This window comes from Pararge aegeria, chromosome 10, assembly GCF_905163445.1.
Source record: "Pararge aegeria chromosome 10, ilParAegt1.1, whole genome shotgun sequence".
Lineage (NCBI taxonomy): Eukaryota > Metazoa > Arthropoda > Insecta > Lepidoptera > Nymphalidae > Pararge > Pararge aegeria.
In genome coordinates this window covers 16,931,537-16,958,939 of record NC_053189.1, presented here as the reverse complement: position 1 = coordinate 16,958,939, position 27,403 = coordinate 16,931,537, and the positions used below count along the sequence as shown (strand labels likewise).

General features: G+C 37.1%; 1 protein-coding gene across 2 annotated transcripts in view; it reads right to left on the bottom strand.

Annotated features, from left to right (window-relative positions):
- LOC120627093 (protogenin A-like) overlaps nucleotides 1–15,312 on the bottom strand; it is a 147,573-nt gene extending 132,261 nt beyond the window's left edge. For both annotated transcript variants that reach the window (XR_005658886.1, XM_039894940.1), the window contains exon 1: nucleotides 15,183–15,312. Coding sequence is in view for 1 of the 2 variants with exons in the window: in XM_039894940.1 (XP_039750874.1) it covers nucleotides 15,183–15,246 (64 nt within the window). In the remaining variant the exon portion in view is untranslated. The remainder of the gene's footprint in view (nucleotides 1–15,182) is intronic.
- Nucleotides 15,313–27,403: the final 12,091 nt, after the last annotated feature.

Below are 27,403 nucleotides of genomic sequence, written 5' to 3'. Positions count from 1 at the left end.
TCACAAAAGTGGGACACACCTAGATGCATGCATGCATATGCTGTTAACCACATTTCGCATCCGTAGTGGGGTAAAAAGTCTTTCCAGAGAGATTGTCTCTCTATTTTTTTATATATATAGAAACTAGCCGTTTCCCGCCCGCTTCGCTGAGCGAATTGAAAAAGGAAATAAATTACATTTTATGTTTCATTTTTATTTATTTTTTTCATATTTTTATTATTCTCCTTTTTTTTTATTTTTGTATGAACATAAATAGGCCCAGCGGATAGAACTGTAAGCATCGATATTGTTTAGACTTACTCAAATTCCAAATTCCATCGATTTAGCCTGTATCTTTCATCCAGGTGATTTTTCTCACTAATATTCATTGTAACTTTCAATGTGCAATCATTATAACATTTCCGTGCCTTTCTTCCAAAAATTTATAATAATTGACATGAAGAAAAAAATTTGAAATGAGCATTGAAAGTTTAAGTTAAAGTCATTGCAAGTCTCATATGTGAAGTTGAAATCTGTCTATAGGAGCTATAGTTTAAAAACGGGAATTGTTCATTGTTAACGCCCCCGCAATCCCCTTTGGGGAATGAATTTCTTAAAATCTATTCATAGCTGACCTCTACATAGCAAAAGTAATATTCCTACCAAGTTTCACGTTTCTAAGTCTTATGGTTCCCGAGATTTCGTGGTGAGTGACTATATAGATGGGAATTCTTCGATTATCATCGAAATTTTTAACTTTTTATCGGGCTTTTTTAAAATTTTCTTACATACAAAACTTTCTCCTGACAATTCTGAAGATAAAAAAAAGCCCAATTGGTCCAGCCGTTCTCCACTACCGTGAGTAGATTCTTAGCTGAATGTAAAAAACCATAATCCGTTTAATACACTCTGTTGAAATCCATGAAAACAAAAGAATCAAGAGAAAATATATAGATAATAGATGGATCAAAAAGATGGTAAATTACAAACCATCGCCTATAACAAGCAACACGTCCCGCAACTTGAAGCCCATAGACCTGAGGCGTAAATGTTAAGCTTAATGTGCCTGTATTTACACCGGCAACTGTCACAACTACTACTGCTCTATGCGCGCTAATCTCAAAAGATACTCCTCTTACAGTCGTACATTCGGTCCATTCAGTAATTTTTATTTTACAAACTTTGCTCTTTGGCTGTAAACATAATAACAATCTTATGCTTAAAAAAAAGGTAATCTCTCTGTACCGGAAAATCTATGTCAAGTTTAAGTACGATACGATGCCCATGTGCTTACACACCGGCAGGGTTTTTATAATTTTTCTGGTAGATTTTATTTCTTATTCCACTACGTTTGTCCTTAACTGCAGTCTCATCTGGTGGTGAGTGATGGTGCAGTCTAAGATGGAAGCGAGCTAACCTGTAAGGTGTATTACAGTTAATTTAAAGACCATGCACGTTCGGTTTCTATGCAGCATCGTACAGGAGGGCTAAATACCTAACAGCTGAAGCATCCCACCAGCCCAGACGAGAGAAAACCCGATGTGAGCGTTGACTAGGTTCATCGACCGATTGTCTTCAATCTCGCAATTAACAGGCGGTGAGCAAACGGCGCTGGCGTGTTTATTTTAAAACATGTGTAAGAATCCTGCTAAAGAGCTGTCTGATATTTCCAATTTATTATCCAGCTGGTTATAGCTGTTTCCCGAGTTTTTCATCCGCATTTATGACGGTTGATTTACTGGGACAAAAAGTAATGACAATGTAACTCTCCGTCCTTTCAACTAACTCTATGCAAAAAATCATGTTGATTCGCTGCTTAGTTAGGGCGTAAAGGGAGGACAAACTAACAACAACTGCCGTACCCTTTCCGACGTCATCGTTACTTCCGTCACAAACGTCTGACACTGCTGTCGCAACTAGGTCACACCACCCTCACTTCCTAGACACAATGTCTGATATTTCCTAAATAATTATTGTGGATTTTGGCCACGTGCCCGCGCTGGTTCCAGAGTGAGTATCTTTGCTTACTAAAGATAAACAAGATAAATGGCCGTTCGCCCCATTCGTCATCAAATAATTGGTATATACTGTGGTATCAATACATATTGTTGAATAGTAATAAAAAAGGCAACACTCATCAGGGTATGCAAGGAATATTTGCTAGAAAGTTCCGCCCTTCATTGCTGATCCACCTGAGGATTTTTATTTTATTATTTTTATTTTATTTATTAAGGCCGTTTACTTAATACTTAAAATTAGTACGAAGAAAATAACACATACACCAATTAGAATGGTTAGAAATTAGAATTAATCTCTATTAATAAACCAACGAAAAATATGTTTTTATGAAATAATAATTACAAACTAAAATTAATATTTACAATAAATATAAGCCATCTAACTGTTCACTTATGGACATGGTATAAATGCCCATAAGTACGCTATTGCCCCTTTGAATTGCTCGACTTTAGCCGTTGGGCTAAATAAGCGCCAGCTCTTGGGTCACCAGACGTAAGGACCCATTTTTGGGACACAAATAATAAATAAATATAAATAAAAGAAAATAAATAGGTAAACGATCGCAGGTACGGTACTTAAAATACAATTCATTGGGTAGTGTAAATTAATGGTTTGGCCTTGATTATCGCCTGTAACAACTAACTGCGCTGTGTTTTTTCGCGAAACGCCAGTAAATATGCGCGGCCTGGCCTCTTTAGGGCATATATTCGACTGTCGCTGTTGACTGTTCGGCTCAGTATTCACGCAGCAATGGTTCGAGACCCTGTTTATGACACGACGACGGGAAGGTCATGTATTTAACACTGAATAAATGTTATGTAAAGTTCAACTGGAATAATAGTAATGGAAGCGGTGTTAACCCAGTGGGCAGGAGCTCGATTTCACCTTCGGGGGGCCGAGTTCGAATCCCAGCACGCCCTTCAAAGTTATGTGCATTTTAAGTAATTAAAATATCGCTTGCTATAACGGTGAAGCAAAACATAGCGAGGAAACCTGCTTGCCTGAGAGTTCTACATAATGTTCTCAAAGGTGTGGAGTCCATCAAACCGGTCTGGGCCAGCGTAGAGGACTACGGTGTTAACCCCTTCTTATTGTGGGGGGAGACATGTGCCCTGTAATACGCCGTACAATGTTGTGTGTAATGGGAGACAGAAATTGTTCCGTTACAGTTTTATTATAAGTGTAGATTGCACGCGCTATGGAGATACTTTACTAACGGTCAGTGGCGTGCACTTCATACATGCACAAAAGCACTGCATACCCTAAAAATTTAGTATTACTCATAAAGGGGAAGGATTTTTCCATTTCATGCCATTTTCCTTCTTTATGCATATCCTGGTCAAAAACACTGTGCACGCCACTGCTAACGATTAGTGTACGCGTCATAGAATGTTATAAATTTATATCATTTATCACTCGGGTTTGGTGGGTGCGTTCACCCCCTTTTTAAGTGGTGTTACGTGATTTGTCTTTATCGCAAGTGTATCGATTTTAGGCTTGTAAAAATTTACAAGCTGTAAACTCGAAAACGAGTTAACTGTGGTTCGAATCTATCCATGCACATTACTTGCCATTCCATTGAGTTATTCTTGCTGACCAATAGAAGCAGCTCAATTAATTTGCTGACAAAACATATTTAAGAGCTGACCAAAACTTGTTTTACTAACGGACCGTTTAAACCGTAGATTGTTGTATTCACATAATCAGACTGTATCCCTGAGGAATTCACCAGCATAAACATTACCTAAATTGGCTATGAGCATTCTTTTGTACTAAAAAATATATCTGGCAGAGGCCGGCGAATTGTTTTACAAATCTTAAATAACCAGCCTACGGAATAATGAAGAGAAACGTATTCAAAAACGAAAACAGGTTCCACAATTAGTTCCTTAATTGGATCAAAATAAATTAACGCCTGCGATTGGATGAATTATAAGGAGCGGATAGACGAAATAATTAGAATCTAATCTATTGATTTTGTATTAGAACAGCTGGATTTATTTAGAGAGCCCTTAACTGCAATCACACCTGATGTAAAGTGATCATGCAGCCTAAGCTGGAGCGCGCTTGCCTAGAAGGTGCCTATTCACTCTTGATTTGAAGACACTCATATTGTAGGTACTGGGTAAAATGGAAGCAATAAGGGCATTCCAGATCCTTGCGGTGCGAAACAGAAACGAAGATGCACAGCGCTTCGTACGCGTTCATGTCATATCAACCACGTAAGGATGCAGATCCTTACGATGCCTCGGGGTCCGATGTTAAAAAGGTGAGGGAGGAAATAGATCAAACAGTTCTTGAATCTATTTCAAGAACTTGGGTTTGAGAAGAAGTTGGATATTAGGTAAAGATTGAATCAAACAAATGACGTCGGTAATTTGGTAAGAAGACAGAGTCATAGCGTTGAAAGGTTACGTATTCAAGTCACGATACGACCCCAAACCGGAAGGATACTTGTGAGGTATTCCGGTGTACTTATTACAGCTAAAGACTTTGTAAAGGAACTATATTGTAGCATGTAAGTATTGTAACCTAAGAACCAATCTTTATATTATACAGCATAGAATTAAATAAATATACTACGACAATACAAACATCGCCATCTAGCCCCAAAGTAAGCGTAGCTTGTGTTATGGTTGCTAAGATAACTGATGAATATTTTTTTATGAATTTACATAAATACAATATACAGACAAACATCCAGACACTGAAAAACATTCATGTTCATCAACATTTTCCAGTTGTACGAATAGAACCCAAGGGTTTGGACTCAGAAAGCACGGTCGCGGCCTACTGCCGTCAAAACGCCCGAAGTTACTTATCCTAATCCAAAATCTTAAGCTTGAATTTAGCAGTGACGCTTTTCTATATCTTCTCTTCTCTTTCCGTTCCGTCCCCCCCTCTCTTTACGCGGAAATCTTACGTGGTGATTATGGGCAAACCCTCCCGCTGAGAGATTCATCATTCCATTTAGCAGTAGATAGTTATCTCCTCTTATGTTCTAAATAAACGTTTACCATAAAATGGGGAAAATGGGAGAGTCACTTAGCAACATTCCGCGGGTGTGAAGTGAGACAAGCGCGGGGTAATTTCACTGTTGTTTGGACCCAATGCACTGCATACAATAATGGCTGAATGAAATTTCTGTATGTTCTTAGTTCTGTGATCGTAATCCCTACAATAAATCGATTAATTTTTGTTACTAAGAATTTTTTTCTTGCATAAAGCATTTCGTGTGAAACGAAAATTTGATTGCCAAGTACCTCTTACTAGCTATAAAGTCATTTTGCATGCAATAAAAAGCATATAAAAATCTCGATTCACAATTTGGGAACAATGAATGAGAATCATCGTGCAATTTGTCATCCATTTGAATCTGCCGAACATTTTCGAATTGATTGCGACAGATTGAGTTAAGAATTTGATCCTTACCAACATTGGCCGTTTACAAAACAGTTATCGATGATTTATTGCCAATAAATATTAATGGCAGACTATTAATGTCGAATACTTAATATAAAAGTCCCGACGCTGAAAGAATTTTGTACGTACACAGCTCACGTTCTAGAGTACGGTATAGGATACTTTTTATGCCGGGAAAGTGGGATTAAAATTTGTTAATTACTTATGCAACGTGTAAATGAAATAATACTTCAGAGGTTTTAGAGGAACATTATTTAATGTATCTGAGACTTATCTGTGAAAATGAAACGCTAGTACTTTTTGAGTAAACCATTGCCATAGTATTTACTGAAAGGAATACACTATAAACAGCCCTAATAACACACGCAACAGTAAAATTCAAGTCAATTTATAAGGTACGCGTTGCGTAAGGTACTATGCACGTGTCGGTCATTTATCTTCAATAGGGTTGCCATAAGTAAGCAATTAGAATGTTTTGAATTTGTATGCAACAATAAACATGCTTTTTTTGATTTAATGTTTCTACAGGGTGATTCCTTATGAAATATAATATACTAATGCGTCCTACAATATTATTTCGTAATTCTGTTACGCATTGTTTATGGAAACAATATTGCGTGGAGAGCTTTCTCCAGTCTGGCACCCTGGAGACCGATATAGGATACTTTTTACAATTGTAAACAAAAGATGTACAGTTTATGCGCGTTTAAAATAATAATAATAATAATAGTGATTGAAAACTCAATTAAAACAATGCACTGTACTATACACCAAATTAAATTTGCAAGTGCTCAACAGAACTTCACTTCGCGTCACCTGTCTGATATGACAGAATGTCATACAGACAGATGACGCGAAATCACAAGATTTTACCCTAATTTTACCAATCCAAAATGTACGCAGACCGCATTATAGCATGTCGCTAGTCTGGCGCAACACGTCACGAGCATGTCTAGGTGACGCGAACCCATAAAGTTTTCAATACCAAGAATCGCCTAATCTTTAGAGAATACTATTACAAGTTAAATGTGTGCTCTCGTTCTTTCTTTTCTTTTATATCAATCAATAAATTGTTCAGTTTTGTTTCTTTTTAGTAGCACTATAGATTTTTTGCATTAACTTGCTGTGACAGCTAAGTTTCATTTTTGATTCGGTACTTTAGGTACGGTACCTACAGTTAATATTATCTGTTAAAGTAAGTGTTACATCGTATCGCCCTACTGCTCCTTATGTGGATAGTGTTGTGGATTACATATTAAGCCCATCTTTTTTCTTTTTGTTAAATTTAAGAGCTATTGTTGTAATATGTAATTGTTTTCTGTCCCAAATAAAATAATTCATAGAAAATAATATACAATCATTCTTAGAGAATAATAAACAATCATTCTTAGAGAATAATATGCAAACATTCGAGCTTTTGCAGTAACCGTCGATACGCCTGAGGTACACTGAATGGTATTGCGCTATTAATATTTATGGATTAAACAAGGAATCGTCATTATGGTTTAGTAATCGGAGGGAATTGATCTCGGCACGCATCAACCGTAGATCCCGTAGTAAAGCAGATTGAGGCCACAGACATGGAAATAAATTGTTGGGAATTGTTAAATAATAAATTGTTCTCAATTCAACTGCATGTTTTTTTTTCGTATATTTGTTACGCGTTTACTCCGCCAAATATATACCGATTTTGATGATTGTTTTTGTTTGGTATTTCATACCTCAGAGATGGTCCCATTTTAATTTGGTGAAGATCTATCCTGATTCCTGGAACTCTTCAAATATTATAGGACCACTTATAGCGATTTGAGTAGTTTTTAATGTAACTTGAGCATTTTTCATAAGTACCACTTAGTCACGATAAACTGATGATGTAGACCAATGATGGCCATTGAAACTATACAATAAAGAAAAAAAATTTTGTCAAAAAAGAACATACATACTTATAAATTTTGCAATATTTTTGCCAGTTATTACCAAGCGATTTAGCTTCCTGGTTGGTTTTCGTGTAGAAACTGATAAGGTTTATGTTTCTAATATAACTGCATTACATCAAAGGCTAACTTGTAGTGGAATAGAAAATACCAAATAGATTTCGGATTAAATAGGTTATTTATTTTTTAATTTCATATTACAAAGTATTCAGTGTAGAGACTGATTAGGGTTACTGGTTTAATATACATTACATCAAGGGATAACTTGTAGTTGAATGAAAATAAACCCAAATCCAAGACGCTATTCTTCCGCTATCTACAAGGAAGAGTAGAAAACGGACAGCATTGCTAAACTCAATCTGCTATCTGTAGATTTTGGATTACATTGATAATTTTTTATTCATTTCGAGCGTATTACAAAGTTATCCTATCCTTAATTGAAATCTCAAAAAATACAGCCAAATTTTATATGATTTAACGTCATTAAACGCAAATCAGAGTATGAAACGATTTGAATGTCACAGAGAATCAGGTCCGAAGGTCAAGCCATATACATAGCCATACCTTTCGCCTAAATTCGCTACTGCCGACCTCAACAATGGCGTACTTGAGCCCGTATCGAATTACAAAAGCCCTTAGGAAAATGGGCCTATACATTAGTTATCGCAGTGGTATTTACACGGTGCGGCGAAGGCGGTGCGACACCTTGTTAAATAAATACAAGTACTGAATATAGCCTTTGTGTTATAAAACTAATTTCAAGGAAGAATTTGCTTGATCAATTCTATATGATGACCACTAAGCTTTTTTGCTAAGAATTTATGATTTGGTAAAGACTGTGGTAAACTTTTACTTGTAATAGCTTTTTTAACTCGTGCGGGGAGGTACTATCGCCAAGTATTGGATAGAAGCAGGCGTTACTTTGCGGAAATCCATAATATATTATGAAAATCAAGCTTAATTCGCTATACTCCGCGAAACCGAAACCGGCACATCCTCAGGAGATGTTGACTTTACAATGACAATTATTCATTGTAAAGTCAACATCTCCTGAGGATGCTCCGGTTTCGGAGCGAAACGTGCGTAGAAGGTTCATTGCCGAGGATCTGTTTGGTGTGGAGTATAAGGATTGAAGAAATTATAAATTACACCATACAGATTTTCCTGCTGTTCGCCTGAGTTTAGCAAATTAAGCTTAATTTTCATAACTTATTTCTGTCACTACGCAGCATTGTTGCAATGCTGTGTTCCAGTCTGAAGGGCGCGGTTGCCGGTGGTTTTTTTTTCTTTATTACAGGGCCCATTACAGGGAATTACAGGGACTTAGGCTTAACACCTACGCCTCAAATTGACGGACACAGGGCGGCATTTTGCAGGACGTCCTCCTTGCATGCCCCGTGAAATGTCGCTCTTTTTTATTGTCTATGGGCCACTCAGATGGGCCATCTACTTGGTTCGTCAATTATTACTATAAAAAAAAGATATTACAATATTAGTAGTGCTTTTTGTGGCAGAGCTCGCCAGGGGAAGTTACTACCGTTCAATCTCTAATCAGCAAACTAGCATTGCTGTGTTACGTTCTGACGCTCGTGGTTAAGGCTTAACACCCACGCCTCGGGTTGACACAAGGCGGTACTTGTAGGACGTGTATCTTGCATGCGTTGCCTATAAATCAGTGGCGTGCTTAGATGAAATCAAATGAAGAAAATCTGCAGTACGAGTTATAAAAAACTTAAGGATAGGCATTGTAAGAGTTATAAATAATCTACCCTTAAGTATTCATAACTCGTACTCGAGTGTTTCTTCATTTTATATCATCTGCATACCCTGTGCATACCCTCTATGCACGCCACTGATTTATAGGCGTAATATAGTCTTCATTAACAGTGCCTGCGTAACACTTTTGGTATCTTTCGGCCTGAAACAATTTCCAATTCAGATCTCTGGTCCCTTGCTAAGGACAGCCCTATCCTTGGCCAAATACGGCGTAGAAAATGGAACTGGATAGGTCACGCTTTACCCCGAACATCCGGTGTCCAAGAAGAAGCATTTCAATGGCAGCCTGAGGGGAAACGAAAACGTGGAAGGCCAAAGGCAACATGGAAGCGGTCTTTAGAAGTGGAAATGAAGGCTTCTAACTTATCCCACTTATGGACTACGCTTCAGTGTGCAGCTCGGGATAGATCGGGATGGAAAAAAAGTAGTCTCGGCCCCTTGGTTCCTTCAAACCACCAGGTTTTGAAGGACTTTTCCACTTACCATAAGTGGGGCCACCTGCCATGACCGTTACTGATCAGGTACTTAAAAAAAACTGCTGTCTCTTAAATACACCCTCGTAAGTAGTTTTTAGAACCCGTTATTGCCTTTTACACTTTTATTACATGTTACGGTGATAAGGCTTCCTATTTCAAGATAAATAGAATTGATCAAGCAAACATACCCTTGACATTCGCTTTAGTTGAACACAAAGGTTGTTCGTATTTGTTTAGCAAGGTTTCGCATTGCCTTCACCGCCTTATTCGGTCATTCGACTGATTAATAATTTAGTTTAGCTTATTAGGATAGTAGCTGATGCCCTTTTCATCACATCACTGACGATAGATATTTGTCGACCCTGCAATTTGGGAATTAATAATTCTTGAATTTTCTCCGGTCTGGACTGGTGCAACCAGAAGTAATCAGAAATCAATATCTAAAGTAATCAGATTCCAATAGTATCGATTTAGATTTTATCGGTTCCTCGGCCGTTTCTTCTGTGTATATTGTCGTAATACATTTATTTATATATATTTATTAACGTGGTAGCATCAAGAGTTAATATCTTTCGATAGAGTCTATTAATTTGAATTCATTTTTGTTATTCCTGTCACTGCATGACGGGTCCAGTTGCGATGATCTCTGAATCGTTGATAGCGTGGGATTCACTGTTTTGAATTATGATTTATTTATAAGTCTGGTCATTTGACGTAACGTCGTAACTCGTAGAGATCGTAATTATTTACGCGGAAAAAAAATTTAATGATTTTCATGAGCTCGCTTCAACCGGTTAAAGCATGAATATAATACACATAAATAATTATAATAAATACCCAGACACTGAAAAGCATTCATGTTCATCACGCAAACATTTATCCAGATGTGGGAATCGAACCCACGGCCTTGGACGCAGAAAGCAGGGTCGCTGCCCACTGCGCCAACCGGCTGTCAAACCTTTTGTTTCTATATATTACTTGAGCATTGGCGGAAAATAACAGACGGAAACATTTTAAGATTTTTTGCGTCCGAAGATCGTTCGGAACTGCACTGTCCTTTATATCTTGGATGGATCCAAAAACACATAGACAAACACAGACAAAGTCAAACTTAAAAACAAAGAGAATGTAATTATAGCAACCTCTCAGCGAAGGAGTTCCTACTCCAAAATTAGAAACTCCTTTTTGTTTCGAACGAACAAACACCATTTCTAGTGACAACATAATTTACTTGAAAACTTGCTCTCTTCCAGAGGTAATTTGGAAAAAAGATCAGAGAACAAATAGGCGAAACAATTTATAGGCAATAAACTACAAGGTGACTCCGGATAACTCCCAAAATAAGAATATTTTCTTAAATTTATTACGCAGCCATTACCGATACCAAATATCAGATTATAAGTGAGCGGCGTAATCTGAACAAATATACTATCTAATTTGTCCTTTGATTACGTAAACTACTATCCTAATTTAATTTGTGGATAGGTCTCTATTTCTTTATACTACTATCATATACTGCGATCGAGACCCCGACTTTCAGCAAAAAACATGTGGGTTTGCTATAATTTCAACAATTATGGCAAACCCGCATGTTTTTCCTGAAAATGAAGTCCAGCAGTTGCCTTTTGTAGGCTATTTAGGACCTTGTGACGTTAATTTTGAAACGGTGATAGCCGAATGGATAGTAGCTCGATTTAACTTTCGGGGATTTCGAGTTAGAATCCCAGCACGCACCTACAACTTTTCTAAGTTATGTTGCGTTTTGAGTAATTAAAATATCACATGCTTCAACGGTGAAGGAAAACATCGCGAGGAAACCTGCATGCCTGAGAGTTCAACATAACGTTCTCAAAGGTGGAGAACTACCTTAATCCCCTTCTCATTGTGGGAGGAGACCCATGCCCAGTAATGGGTTAATATGAAATTGATGATGACGTTAATTCAAACAAGGGCGTCTAATATATATCTCAAAAGTGGTAAGTAATTATAAGATATAGAGAATCAGGGCTCGGAAAGGAAGATCCGGTGGTTGTATCCAGATAGAAATCTATAAGATTATTTGTTGTATGTCCATCTCATCATCATCATCATCATATCAAATGATTGATGATATAACGACCGCTGGTAAATGTAGGTCTTTTCAGAGATCTCCAAAGACCACGGTCTTGCGGCCACTTATTTCTAGCGACTCTCATTATGTTGTCAGTCCACCTCATTATGGATTGACCAACGTTACAGCTACCGATGCAGTTGCTATTCCTGTGCATTGTCTGAGCTAAGTGCTATTTGCCACTTCAGCTTCCGACTCTTTGAGCTATATCGACAACTCTGTTTTGGACCTCCTCGAATCGTCGACAGATATTCCGAGCACACCTGTAGTAATCGAGCTTAATTTCTGAATAATACAGCTACCTCGGTTGTTTCTCAACATACTAGGACATCGTGCATCAAAGAAGCATCCAAGCTTGGTACGTTAGATAGCTACATTTGTCTGAAAAATTAATTGAGCTGAAACACCCACTCTGGTGATGCTCCGAGCTATTTGCTATTTGCCACTACAACGACAACTTGTTAAGCTATGTTTTTTTTTTATTAATTTAGTTTTCTTACATTATCTTATTTTATATGCTTATAATTAACAGTTTCGTAAGATACAATTTTTGAAAAAGAAAAGTACAGCCCTGCTTCTGCGATTTGATACATCGGCCAGGCTGTTCTTCCTATACACATAGATAAACTAAAACTATAAAATTTACACACTTATAATAATTATTACTAAAAATTTTTAATCTACTAAGTATTGTTGAATTTCTTGAGGTCACTCAGGATAGAGTTTACCATGTCGGTGTAAGATTGCAAGGCAGATCTTTTTCGCATCAGAGAGCGCAGCTCATAGGGGGAAACCCAAGGTGCCCGCAAAGGAAAAGCTATGTAACTCTAGTTTCCGATCTCCTCAAATAGAGGCAGGCTGAGTAGCCTTAAAGCCTTATTATAGGTCTCATAGTAAGCGGTCAAAATTTCTCCAAACTTCCAAACTCATTGGACTCTACATGTCTACTAGGACATCATGCACCTTGCCACAATAGCTTATATCACATAGAGCTTATCCGATTAGAGAGATTTACCCGAGGATGCATAAAAGATGGATAGGGCTGAAAACCCACTTTGGTTGCTCACGATCTCCTCGCATACATACACTCGGGGGAATAGTAAGCAATTATTTACGAGATTAAATCTAAACGCATGTTCATTTTAAGGATTATTGCGAGCATTTATAATAAAACACTGCGTAGGTAATAAATTGTCGTTTATTCACCCAATTAAGGTACGCAAACCTCCAGCACAGAACTTGCTATAGAATAGAACAGAAAAACTTTATTGCATATGCAATATAGCAGCGAAAACTTTGACACTGACAGCAATATGACTTTGTGCTACGGTGGAAATAAAATAAACTTACATGAACATATATACTATATTTACGTCCTAACTACAAAAACAGTTAAGTTTCGTTGCTGGTTATTTGCTGAATTAACGTTCCTCTTGCCGACACTGTTTTTCAGACAATAGCGGACGCGTCGGCAAGAAGTCAGAAGAAAGCCTAAATGCGATAAATGCATTTTCCAACAGAACTATCGCATTTAATGGACTTCTCACTTTCGCATTTCTCTTACTGTCATAGTTTAGTGCAATCTAAGGTGTAGTTGTATACTTGACAGATCGTTACGAAAATTAAGCTTAATTTTCTATATTCCGCGAAAAGCAGGGGAATACGTTTGGTGTTATTTGATTTCCTTAATCTTTATACAATAATTATTGTTAAATTTCTTCAATATATAACAATTCATTGTAAAGTCAACATCTGTTGAGGATGCTTCGGTTCAGGAGCAAAACGTACGGTACATTGTCGTAGATCTGTTTCGGAGTATAAAGACATCGTTACGTCAAAGTAACAGAAAAGGCTACGGTTGTTGTTGTAACATGGACTCCAACGAGGACATCCGGAAGATAGGTAGGTCCTATCTAAATCTCTTGCATATTCTCCAGTTATTGGCATTATAACAATTTCTTCTAGCATCTTTCTAAGTTACTACCTACTTTTCTTTGATGTTGCCGAAAAGGTGACCTTAGATCAGCCTACATATTACTATTAACTAGGTTAAGGTGCATTTATTCATTTAAAAACTATAGTAACCTTGAAACTACGCTTCACCATTAAGTATTCTTATTGGAAACCAATACCTTCACCTACTCCACAATATAGAACAATGTTTGCGAAATTGTAAAAAAATGTTGAGCAACTCCTGAGTTTCTAGCCGGGTTCTTCGTAGAAGAATCTGAAGAGAAAGAGTTACTACAATAAGACAGACTTGACTTGGATTCTTAAATCTTCGAGAGGGCTCATACTGATGACTTTTTGCCATCAGAAGAAAGCGAATAGCATCATTGATGAAAAGAACGTGTGAAAGCAGTAACAGCATTCTGAAGGCATTATCAAATAGATAAGACTTTAAAATTTACAAGCTGTACCTATATTATACTCTATGCAGGGCTGCCTGGAGGATATGATAACGAAAAGAAACGGGGGTAAATTTCATCTATTCTCTGTTGCTGTGCTTAGGAAGGTGGACGCGTTAATATTTGTCCTCTGCCTTTACGTGCCATTAGATCAGCTTATAATGAATTGTAAAGCAATTAATTACAAAAATATAAAAAGTCTATATAAAGTCACATCAAACAGAGCACGTATTAAACTTCGTTATTAGGTAAGTAAATAACACAAACAAGTATACGCGTCAATTATTCTAAACATGACATTGAAATCGTAGTTCTATCATACACGATACCGGTTACGTCGTAGGTAAGAATGACAGACCTTAAATGGAGAGATGTCAAATTCGACGTCACAGCGCATTTCGCGCGTCGTCGCAACTTTAATGTCTAAAGTATCAAGGCAATCAAAGAATAAACAAGTATTCTATATCCATTAAGCATAGTGTTTTATTATAGCTAGACAGTGTAGTATTCTGAACGGGTCTAAACAAGCGCTCGTATCCGTCCGCTTGGTAGGTACGTCCACAAGGACATACAATTCATGTTTTGATTGCGTTTAATTTTAATTTTACACTGATAGACCTGTCTTCATTGATTATGTATTAGATTTTATACCTTTGTTTTATTTTTATATCATTCTCTAACTTATTTCTATTTGTGAATGAATAAGATTTTGTTGTTCTTAAAATTTTAAATCCTAAAGAATTCATTAGGAAACATAAAAATAATAGAAATTAGTGAAGTGAAAATAGTAACACGATGTAAATTGAAGCGTAGTGTAGCGGCGCGCGCTTTGGTTTGTTTATCGATATTCGATATCCGCAATCGATGGCTGCATCTCGATCTGTGTCGAAACTTACCCACTCGGCGGGTCATAATTACGTATAGAGGCTTCGTAGGTTAGGCCGGTGTTTGACCTGGAGAGGCAAACAAGCCGCGCGCATGCGTCCGCGGCCGTAAACACTGCCCGCTCCCGGGCTGACCACGTGGTACGCAACAACAATAAAGCACAGAAACTGACCGTCGACAGCCGCCGCGGTCACACCCAGCACCAAAACTCGCAGTAGTTGATATATGAGCGCCATAAAAACAGAATCATTTGCACACACACGATCACACGCGGCGGGCTGCGGGAACACGAGCGGCGCAGCCCGCTTCCTCCGGCGCACTGACGACGCGGCCACGAGCGCCGCTTCGCGTAGGCAGTTAGGCACGGCCAAAGCCTCATCGATACAACAAGTTTCACTTACCAAGTCCGTGCTCCGTACTCTGGTACTCTGTAGAACTCCCATGCAAAAGCGCTGTTCAATATTTATGAGGCTTTAACTTAACGCTTCTGTTCCAATCAAACTTAACTTACAACATTTATTGTTTTACGGACTCTACAATTGTTTTACTTTATTTGATCACAAATATCAAACTTGTATAAACTTAAGAATCTCAAGCATACTCACTGTCTAAATAGTAAGAAAGTTATTTATTTCATTTATTTCGTTAATGCGGCAAAGTGGCAACGGATTTAGTGAACCTGGATATAGTCAGATAGCTTTAGAGCAGGGACTTTAGGACTATGTTTATTCGATATAACCACAATTTGCCATCACTAATTTAAAAATAGTACAATGATACTTTACAAAAGCCATAAATACTTCTTAATATTATGTATATGTATTATAACGTAAAATACTTTATAATACTTGTGTACTTAATTATTATAAAGTATTAGATATTTTTTATCATGTTATTATCGAAATTTACTTTTATCTATCTTAAGATAACTTAATATAAACCTACGTTTATTTATATAACAGTGTCAACCAAAAGTGTATAAAATTGATCGTAATTTGAGAGATGCAAATTCGAATCCCATTTCAAATATTAATTCTAATTTATTAAAAGTAATGTATTTATATAGAAGATACAAGCAGGCGTCAAGTGAAAGTCTATGATGTATAATGAATATTAAGTTTAATTTGCTGTAGTCCGCGAAAACCAGACAAATCTGTACGGTATAATTTATAAATTATTTTTACAGATAGACGGTGCATTATAGGGTCAACATCTCCGAATGAACAATTTTCGGAGCGCAACGTGTATGTAGTTAATTTCTATCGTAATACTGCGCAAAGTATCGTATGAGTCAATACAAAACATTGTATATTACACCATACATATCTATCAGATTGCCACATATTGTAGTAAATTAAGCTTCATATTGATTGTCTATCATGAACTTCTGCAGAGCAACGTTTGCTTCTAGGTAAAATATAATGAATTACACATTACGTGAACCAGATGAATATGTAATTTATCTAGTTCACGGACTATATAAAATTAAGCTTACTGTATCATGGACTTTGGCAAAGTAACGTTGGCTTCTATCTAAAATTGTATTAATGACATTTGTCTGATTGTTGCGGATTACAGCCAATTAATCTTACTGTTCATTGTATATCGTGGACTTCCACAAAGTAACTCTTGCTTTTATTTAAAATATTATCAATTACCCTGATTTTTTGGATTATAGCGAATCAGGATTAAAAATCATCGTAAGTCATGAATTAATGTAAAGTGACTCTTTTTTTCTCGCCGAAACAATTACTTATAATTATACCATAAGCATTGGTCTGATTTTCGCGGACTAAAGCGGACAATCATATTAAACCTATTGTTCATTGTTTATAATAGACTTATAAAAAGCAAGGCTTGCAGATCTTTCTGTCTGGTTGTGCGCATTATAGGAATTTAAGGTAATTGTTGCAGATTATGGATCAAATTATGCTTGAAGTTGATAATTCAGATATTTTTCAATATTAACGTAGTCACTTATTTTGATACGGATTTTAGCAAAGTAAACTTGCATTGCAATAAATTTATTAATAAACGACAAGTAATATTTAACGAAATAAAGAGATTATCGTATGCCGCGTCAGTGAATAATGACCTCATCGATATTGTTGTGCCGCAACGTCGTCGTCCATCACTATTGTGCCCGGCGTGTGTCCGCGGCCGGAGCCCCGCGCCCCACCCGCTTCCCGCACACTCCCTGTCCATTCAACGCATTTTCTGTCATAAGCAAATCGATAATCGCATTATACTTCCGCCTCCGAGCGCACGTTGCATCCGAACTATGTCAAAGGGGTATTTAGGCACCCACAGATGTGCCGACTGCTCACAAGTTGGATATATCATGTAGTAGAGGTGAATCAGTTGTTGTCTCTGATAAAATCGTCAAGCTTTTTCACAATCTTAAAACATAGCAAAAATAGTATTTTTTTTTATTTACTTACTTAATTATTACTTTTTTAATGAAAATAAGTTTAAGTTTAAATTGTTTATGTACATAGTTCCACAAACTTTAAAACATCATTAATTTAATTTTATTACACTAGCAGCAGTTTGTATCTTTCACGCAGCAAAGGAGCAAAGAAGTTATGTAAAATGCGGCATCCTGAAACGCTAAATCTACACTTTGTGGTATGGTAACTATTGTCAAAATCGATATTGAATAAGTTTTGCATTAAAATAACGTTACCTTGATACATAAAACGTAAAAAAAATGTGTAGGAGGTCACAGGTATCATAATATCAACCCATTACCAACCTACTACAGGGTACTTCCGCAATGAGATATGGTGTAGTCCATAGTCCGCACGCCTTTGAGAAAGTAATGGAGAACTCTCAGGCCTACAGGTTTCCTCACGATGTTTTCTTTCAATTGCTCGCACATATCTTAGAAATGTTAGAGGTGCGTGCTGGGATTCAAATTCAAAATTTCTTTATTCATGTAGGCCTATCACAGGCACTTATGAAGCGTTCATACATATAGTTTACATAATTGTAAGGGGATGGTGATAACTTCGTACGCCAACTTAAACCTTAATCTACGAGGGTTCCAAACACGCCCTGGTCTACGAAGAGCCCACAACAAACTTAGCCGGGTAATTTTTTTTTTGTTATGACCATCTCACAGTTTATTTCTATTAAGCTATGAAGCTAGAGCCATTCACACCCAAGCTTTTTTATCTTTCAAGTAATCCTTAATATTATAATAGGATTTTTCTTTAAGTTGACGTTTTATATAAACTTTGAACTTATTGAGAGACATCTCAAAGATTTCATTTGGTAATTTGTCATAAAATAATATACAATTGCCCTTGAATGAATTAGCAATTTTGTGTAGCCTAGTAAACTGCACAACGAGTTTTTTTTTTGCTACTAATATTAACATTGTTTCAGTCCATTTTGTTTTTAAATTTTGTTATATTTTTATGGAATTCGAACTCTGCTCCCCGAAAGTGCAGCCGAAGTCTTAACCGCCAAGGTATCACCCATAAGTCACCGGTTGTGACTAATGACAGTTGTAGCTAATGCTTCTAAAATATAACGTGCTCTAAGAAGTAAACTCTGAAAGTGATATAATGCAACTGTTGGTAAAGCACGTAAATATCGAGACCATTTGTTTCTAGCCCAGTAGGAGGACTGACTTACTAGCCCACTGACTCATTGACTGTCTTAAATCCATTTCTCTACTTTCTTTTCCTCACTGAAACAACGTACTCTATAGTAACGAATTACAGTTGCGAGATCAGCTTCAGCGCCGTTAGGGTAGGTCAGTTGCAGATGGCGGTGATCTGTGCAAACTGCAACGTGACGCAGTCATAGGTAAGTTTAAGATGGCGGTGATCGCAGCAACTTTCAAACAACGCTTAATATAGACTTAATATGAAATAAGTAGTCTAAACTACCGCACTGAAACAACGTACTCTACATAGTAAGCTACACGAGTTGATACAGTTGCGACATCAACTTCAGTGCCGTGAGGGTGGGTCAGTTGCAGATGGCGGGGATCTGTGCTAACTGCAACGTGACGCAGGCATAGGTCAGTTTACCATTTCCTAAAATAGTAACACTCATAAAAGCTAGTAAGAAGTTTTGAGAGAATACCTCACTAAAATACCGTGCTTCACGAAGGAAACTCTACATTTGTGTTAATGTTCAACTTTAGTGCAGGAAGGTTAGGTCAGTTAGGTTGCGGTGCAGTGGTCTCCTTCTGTGAGGATGTGATGGTGCAGAAGGAGTTGGCCGAGCGGTTGAGAGAGGACGATGTAGACTCTAATCCGCTCCGCCGCAGAAGAGTCGGGCGTAGACAGATGGTGCACAACCGACGTCTGCCCCCTTGAGAAGGACCTCCGGGTGATAGATACGGGGATTCTGTCGCCCGTCGGAGTTTGGTCCTCGAGTTGAAAGGCATACCCCGTGTTCCTGGTTTGCCTTCGGTGGTGTTCAGTGGTATCCGAAGTTGTTACAGGGAAGTGCCTGCCTCAGTAGGCACCGCTGACTGGGTTGCGGTTGTGTGCGAAAGCGTTCCCATGACCCAGTCACCAGGCGATGAGATGGAACACCGCGGGGTTTTAGTCGGTAAGAGTCCGCCATAACCACTGCACCTCCCCGTGGTGTAGTGGTATCCATGAGGATTTCCCCAAGAAAAAAATAAAAAAAAAGTTAGGTTGCGGTGCTCTGTGCAGCATAACACATTGCCTAAATCAGTAACACTTGATATAAACGTGTCTAGACTGCCTTGTTGAAGTTACGAACGAGGTCAACTTTAGTGCAGTGAGTTAATATAAGATAGCGATGATCTGTGCCGAGTAACACAGTGCCGAAATTACTAACACATTATATAATCTAGATGACTTCACTGTAACGACATGCTCTACGACGTTAATTGCAACACATGGTGTGTACAGTTGCGAGATCAACTTCAGTTCATGACAGATTAACAAAGCTGAGCTCTGTACAGCGTGACTTACCGCCTAAATTAGTAACACCTCATATAAACTAGACTTGCTCTACGAAGAAAACAACACGCGTTCCAGTTGCGAGGCCACCTCAGCGCCATAAGGGCAGGTACGTCTAAATTGCTATGATCTGTGTAGCGTAACGCATCGCTCGAATTAATAGTATTAATAACACAGTTTGTATAAACTAGACTACCTCGCCGAAACAACTGGCTCTGCGTAGTCCACTCTACGTGTGTTGCAGTGACGAGGTCAACCTCAGCGCCATAAAGGTAGGTCAGTTTAAGACTGCGGAGATCTGTGCTGCGCGACGTATCGCCTAAATTACTAAAACTAATATTATAAAGTAGGTCAAGTATACTGTACCGAAACAACTCGCTCTTCCGATCATCTTAGCAAATTAGCGCAGTCAACGAGAATTATTGCCTGAACAGTAAACTAGTATAATCTATCTAACCTACCTGCTTTCTGAGTCCAAGGCCGTGGGTTCGATTCCCACAACTGGAAAATGTTTGTGTGATGAGCATAAGTGTTTTTCAGTGTCTGGATGTTTATATGTATTTTCTAAGTATTTATGTATATATAATTCATAAAAATATTCATCAGTCATCTTAGTACCCATAACACAAGCTACGCTTACTTTGGGGCTAGGTGGCGATGTGTGTATTGTCGTAGTATATTTATCATTATTTATTATTATTATCTAACAAATAGTAAAGCTTAAAGGTAAGCTTTTTTTTTTAAACCGCGCTCTATAACATCCAGTCAGTATTAAAACTTTTCATTTCAATTGACATCCTAATTCTTGGATTCATGATTTTGAAAAAGAGCAATCGGCTGTGTTTCTTGCCGGCTCTTCTCGGTGGAATCTGCCTTCCGAACTGGTGGTAGAGTCACTAAAAACAGACTGACTTGTCGTTTAAAAAGTGCTTGTAACCTGGGCCTTCTTGAAATAAATGAATTTTGAATTTTTGGAAAAGTGCTTTTTAACATCAGCCTACTATTATTTATACAGCCTGAAAGATTGTTTTAAATAGTAACATTTCATATAAACTAGTCTAGACTATCTCACTGAAACAATGTGCTCTACGAAGTAAACTCTACATGTGTTGCAGTTGCGAGGTCAATCTCAGCGCCGGTAAGGTTAGGTCAGTTGCAGATTGTGGTGCTCCGTGCACTGTGACACAGTGCCCAAATTAGTAACACTTGATACAATCTAGTATAGACAGCCTTACTGGAACGACGTGCTCTGTGTTACAGACTGCAGTGGCGAGGTGACACCCAGCGCCATAAAAGCAGGTAAGTGCGATGATCTGTGCAGTTTGACACAGAGCCTAAATTACCAAATAAAACTAACCTATTAAACTAGGTCAAGGCCAAGTGTACAGTATTGAAACTCACTCTACGGGTCAACTAAGCAAACATTGCGAATTTAACAATAAGCGCTTTGAAAGCCTTGCCTACGCAGTAAACTAATACTAATTTAATGAGTATCTATCTTACTATACAAAGTGTAACGGAATTACGAAAGGTCTAATTAATTGACAGGAGACACTAATACTCGTAGATTAAACTTTTGCATTTGATGTTAGAGCTGTATCTGATATATTTTAGTAAAAACTATAGCAATGGTTTACTCAAAAAATATTAGCGTTTCGGTTACACAGATAAAGTTCTCAGAGACAGTAAATAATGTACCTCTAAAGCCTCTGAAGTATTATTTCGGTTTTCATTTACACGTTGTATAAAATAATAAAGTTGAAGAGTTAGTTTTTTGTTTGAACAAGCTAATGTTTGAAACTAACAGTCGTTATCGAGAAGTCTTTATTGCATTCGATAGCCTTATTCTTGGAGAAAGTGAGAGGCTATTTAAAATCACTATAAAGTAAACTCTACATTTGTGTAACAGTTCAACTTAAGCGCAGGAAGGTTAGGTTGCGGTGCTCTGTGCAGCGTGACACAGTGCGCAAATTAGTAACACTTGATATAAAATAGTCTAGACAACCTCACTGAAACAACGTGCTGTACGAAGCGTACAATATTTATTGCAGTGGCGAGATAAAACTTAGCGTCATAAAGGTAGGTCAGTTTAAAATTGCGACGATCTGGTCAGTGCCACACAGTGCGTACATTAGTAACACTTCATACAAAATAGTCTAGCCGGCCTCACTGACACAACGCGCTCTACGATGCGTACAATATATGCTGCAGTGGTGAAATAAACCTAAGCGCCATAAAGGTAGACAGGTCAGTTTAAAATTGCGACGATCTGTGCAGTGCGACACAGTGCGTACATTAGTAGCACTTGATATAAAATAGTCTAGCCGACATCACTGAAACGACACGCGAAGCGTACAATATTTGTTTCAATGGCGAAATAAACCTCACCGCCATAAAGGTAGGTCAGTTTAAAATTGCGACGATCTGTGCAGTGCGACACAGTGCGTACATTAGTAACACTTGATATAAAATAGTCTAGCCGACATCACTGAAACGACAGGCGAAGCGTACAATATTTGTTTCAATGGCGAGATAGAACTTAGCGCCATAAAGGTCCAAGGTCGCCAGTTTAAAATTGCGGCGATCTGTGCAGTGTGACACAGTGCGTAAATTAGTCTTACACTTGATGGAAAATAGTCTAGACGACCTCACTGAAACAACGTGCTCTGCGAAGTATACAACATGTGTTGCATAGCGAGGTCAACCTCACCGCCATAAAGGTAGGTCAGTTTAAGATTTCGGCGTTCTGAAAACTAACGTTATAAACTGGTTAAAGGTCATTTGTACAGTACTGAAACACGTTCTACGGATCAACTTAGCTTATATTGTGAGTTTTACAGTTAGAGATTTGCATTGTCTACACAGTAAACTTAAAGTTTAATCTATACACACAAAGAAAAAAGCTGAAGATTTATTTTTCTTGTTTGAATGGACTAATCTCAAAAACTAATGATGTAGTCGGTAATGAAATTTAAATTTTTAGCATTATTTTTGCTTTATTTATTATGACCCGACTAAGTTAAGTTTGCACCGCACTGCATGTTATAGATATGAAGTTAGACCATTTTTAATTTTACCGGGTAAAACAGATTTATTTTTTAACAAGTTTAAATATATTTCCACAAATCCGCACTGGGTCAGCTTGGTGGACCACGGCCTTATTCTATTCTCATTGTGGGAGGACTTGTGCCCAGCAGTGGGCCGGTAATGGGTTAATTTGATGAAATATATTTTAAATTCCAACATATTCATTTTATTACTTTTGTACCTTGGCCGTAATGAATACTTTGTCTACTAAATGTCCAGTTTATATCGGAAAGTAGAGCAATAGTAGAATAATAATCGGGGCACGAATCGCGGGTTAATAACCTGTGGGCTTTGTCACCCAAAATCTAGAGTGGCCTACGAATCTTTCATATAGTTGAAAAACAGCAAAAAAGTGTCAGTTATTTTCTGAGATCGTTTTAAAAGTTTATCCTGTTTTTTCCTCGCAAGTTTGGTGAAAATCATCGTATGAAACGCGTATGTTACATAACTCGTTACACTCTCTGCTTTCTTAGCGCGCTCGCTTTAAGCTCGCGCCCAATGCCTGCACTGTAAAATACAATGTAACCATACTTTATACATAAAACACTTAAATAACTTTAACATTACTTTATTTGACAACATTATTTATTTATTTTTACACCATATGGCATTCAAAAAAACAAAAAAAAAATTGAATAAACATTTAAAGAAAATAGTAGGATACAAAAGGCGGCCTTATCGCTCAGTAGCATTATTTGGCATTATTCTAATTTTTATTTTTTAAATATTTGTAATATTGCATGCTTGAAGGCGAAACTCGGCTTAACCTTTATTATGCATAAAATAAGAACTTATGTAACCCATTTTATGCAATAAATGATTTGATTGCTTGATTCAATAGTTTCGGATCCTCGGTAGGATCTAGGAACAACTCGACAGCACAGTCTTAAGAACATCCAGAAACCGTGTATACGTCTAACATTGTAGCATCAAAAACCACTCCACTTTAGAATGGTTTCTAGATTAAAGGGTTAGTCACTTTATACCATTTAGCAGATGACAGTAATTATTTTACCTCTAATGTTCTAAGCGCCCACCATAAAACTTGAAAATGGGAAAAAGTTTATGAAGCAACATTCCGCGGGTGTAAAGCGAGACGTGCGCGGGGCGTTTTCACTGTTTTTGGACACAAAGCACTGTATACAAATTACAATATTGGCTGAATGAAGATTCCGTATGTTCTTGAATGTATATATTCGTAATAATATTTCCGCCTTAAAGCAACGTGCTCTAGTGAGTCAGCTCTACAATTAGTGTGCAGTTGCGAGGTCACCCGCAACTCCGTAAGGATAGGTCAGTTTAACATGGCGCTGCTATAGCCTAAATTATTAATACTAACATTATGATGTGCTTATAAACAATGTACACACAAGTGTAACGTCCGTGCTGAAACGTGTTATTTTACCTTGGACAAATAATAAAATTAAATAATAAATAAGTATACTACGACAATACACACATTTTTTGTATTTAAATACTAAGAATATACATATTAACACCCAGACACTGAAAACATTCATGTTCATCACACAAACATTTGCCAGTTGTGGGAATCGAACACACATTATTAATTTTATTTATTTTAATAAAATAAAATATATTAGGAATAGGTTAAAGTGTTTCAGTGTCTGGGTGTTTATCCGTATAATATAAGTATTGATGTACCTATTTTATTCATAAAAATATTCATCAGTCATCTTAGTATCCATAGTACAAGCTTTGCTTACTTTGGATCTAGATGGCGATTTGATTATTGTCGGTGTATATTTATTTATGTATTTATCAAACTTCGGTCGGTAAATAATGCATTTTGTAATATATTTGAGGTACCATGTTGAAGATTACCAAATAATGCAGAAGTTTGTTGAATGTAACATGTAACGTATTTTATCCATCCAACGTAAATCAAAATACCAGGTACCTAAATAGGCATCTTCTAGAAAAGAGCGCTCCAACTACCACGTGTGCTTTTGTTAGTTACATAAAATAAAAAAAGACTTATTTCGTTTTTATATATTTGTGATGAGAAATGAATGGCTTTTTTATTTATTTATTTTATGATCTCCTTGGCGCAGCGTTAACAGTGTGGTTTTAAGTCGAATCGAGGTTCGATTCCTGGCAGAGACAGTTTGGGAATTTATAATTACTGAATTTTCTCTGGTCTGGTCTGGTCTGATGGCCGGCTATGGCCGTGGCCTGCTAACACTCTAACGACAAAGACGTGCCGCTAAGAGATTTAGCGTTCCGATACGATATCGCGTTAAAACCGATTAGGGGTATAGATTTAAAACACTGTCATACTCCCTAACACGTTAGACCGATACCATCTTAGACTTACCACCAAGGCTAGCACGGGAAGGAGATAAAAATTATATCCCCTGATTATATACCCTGAAAAGGGATATAATTTACGTGCCCACCTGCTAAATCACTGGAACATGGAATAGGAAAAGTTTACCCTCGTTAATTATTACACATATATTATTTGGATATTATTTCCACTTGTGCGCCAGTGCACTGAGAGCTGTGGGAGAAGATAAATTTATACACTTTCCCCGGGGATATAATTGACTCGTGCCCCTGCTAGCCGTGCCGGTGAGATTACAGTCAAGGGCTAACCTGCAGTGAAATAAAAAAAAGTGCAACTACGGTTTCAACTCGGTAAATGTAGTTTCGAGTTCAACAATTCAAAAAGAACTATTTGTAGAATGCTTTGAGTAGACCTAAATATAAATTCTTCTACAGGCAGGGTTAATAATACCATTATAACGACTATATCATTATTATATTATCTATATAATAATGATATAGATATCGTCTATACCTATTTTAGATGGCGAAGCGATGGACGCTTGTTGTGAGTTAGGACGCACTCGCTAAATTATTAACACTGCCACGAAATAATAGATCGGGCATTCCGGCTAAGCGCATACCGGACTGAAATTAATAAATAACACCCCTTCGCTCCCCTTGCGAAGGGTACATACTTACTCCCAAATTGATCACGAGGTTTTGCATGCGCAGTTACGCTTAATCTAAAGTTTACAATGGTATCTCTGCCGTGGTAATGAAAAAGGTGATTTTTTCAAAGTCAAGTATTTCTTTATTTAAATACATAGATACCTACATTATATTCACTAACTGACCCATGCAACGTCGTTGCACCAAATCGGTTATTATCGGAAAACACAAATAAAATATCATTTTCTAAAATGAATCTGAGATTCGAATTAGGTATAAATATATATACAAAAATTGCTCTATTAAAGATATAAGATAGTAGCGAGATGATGGCGCTGAAGACATTCTTATAATTAAAACTTAAGTTGCGACGGTTCTAAACGCGCCCTAAGAAGCCTAAAACAGACTTAGCCGGGTGTTCTTTTTGTTATCACCATCTCACATTATCATTCAAAACTAGTTAAAAAGCAATCTGGTTAGAGCAATAATTAAAGCCGGCTCTTATTGACGTTTATGTAATCCTTTTACTAAAAAAGGCCTTTTTGCAAAACTGAGTTTTAGACTGGTCCTGCATCTGCAAGATATGCGTACTGTATGACTGGCAAGTTGAGACAGAAAAACTCACAAGCACTATATAAAAGTTTATTTGTTATTTTATAACTAATGTCTTATTATTGAATTCAACTTAACTTAAGCCATCTACAACAGTGGTACGTGACGCGGACTTACAAAAGGTCTTTCGACCTTCAGTAGTGTTTCTCGAACAGCTGGTTAGTTTAGTTTACATTTAGCAGTTGACATCAATTATTTTACCTCTAATGTTCTAAACGTTTACCATAAAATGGGAAAAAGTTTGTGAGCTAGCAAGATTACGCTGGTGTTGAGAAGTGCGCGAGGCGTAGTCACTGCTTTTGGACTAAATGCACTGCATGCAATATTGAATGAGGGTTCTGTGTGTTCTTAATTCTGTGGTAAGAAGGAAGGAGGTAAACTTACAATAAAAACAAAAAAATAATTAACTTTTATTTATTGACTTAATAAAATAACAAACACACACAAATGCATTACACCGAATGACTTTTAATTATCTAATAAAGGAAACATATAGAATGAAGAATTAAGTATTTAACTATTTATTTATAGACAACACCCCACCCAACACCAAGCGGGTAAATCCAATCGAATAGATATGTTTCTACACAAAAACACAATTTCAACACCTATTGCGATGTGATGCTATTAAACAACGTGTTTAAAAAAAGAAGTCAAATAGCTTTTCAAAGTACGGCATGATGGTTAGTAGAAAAAGAAAAAGAAAATAACTAAAATGAATATTTTAGTTATTTTCTTTTTCTTTTTCTTTGTTATGTAACCTGTATTTAAGTTTTTTTTT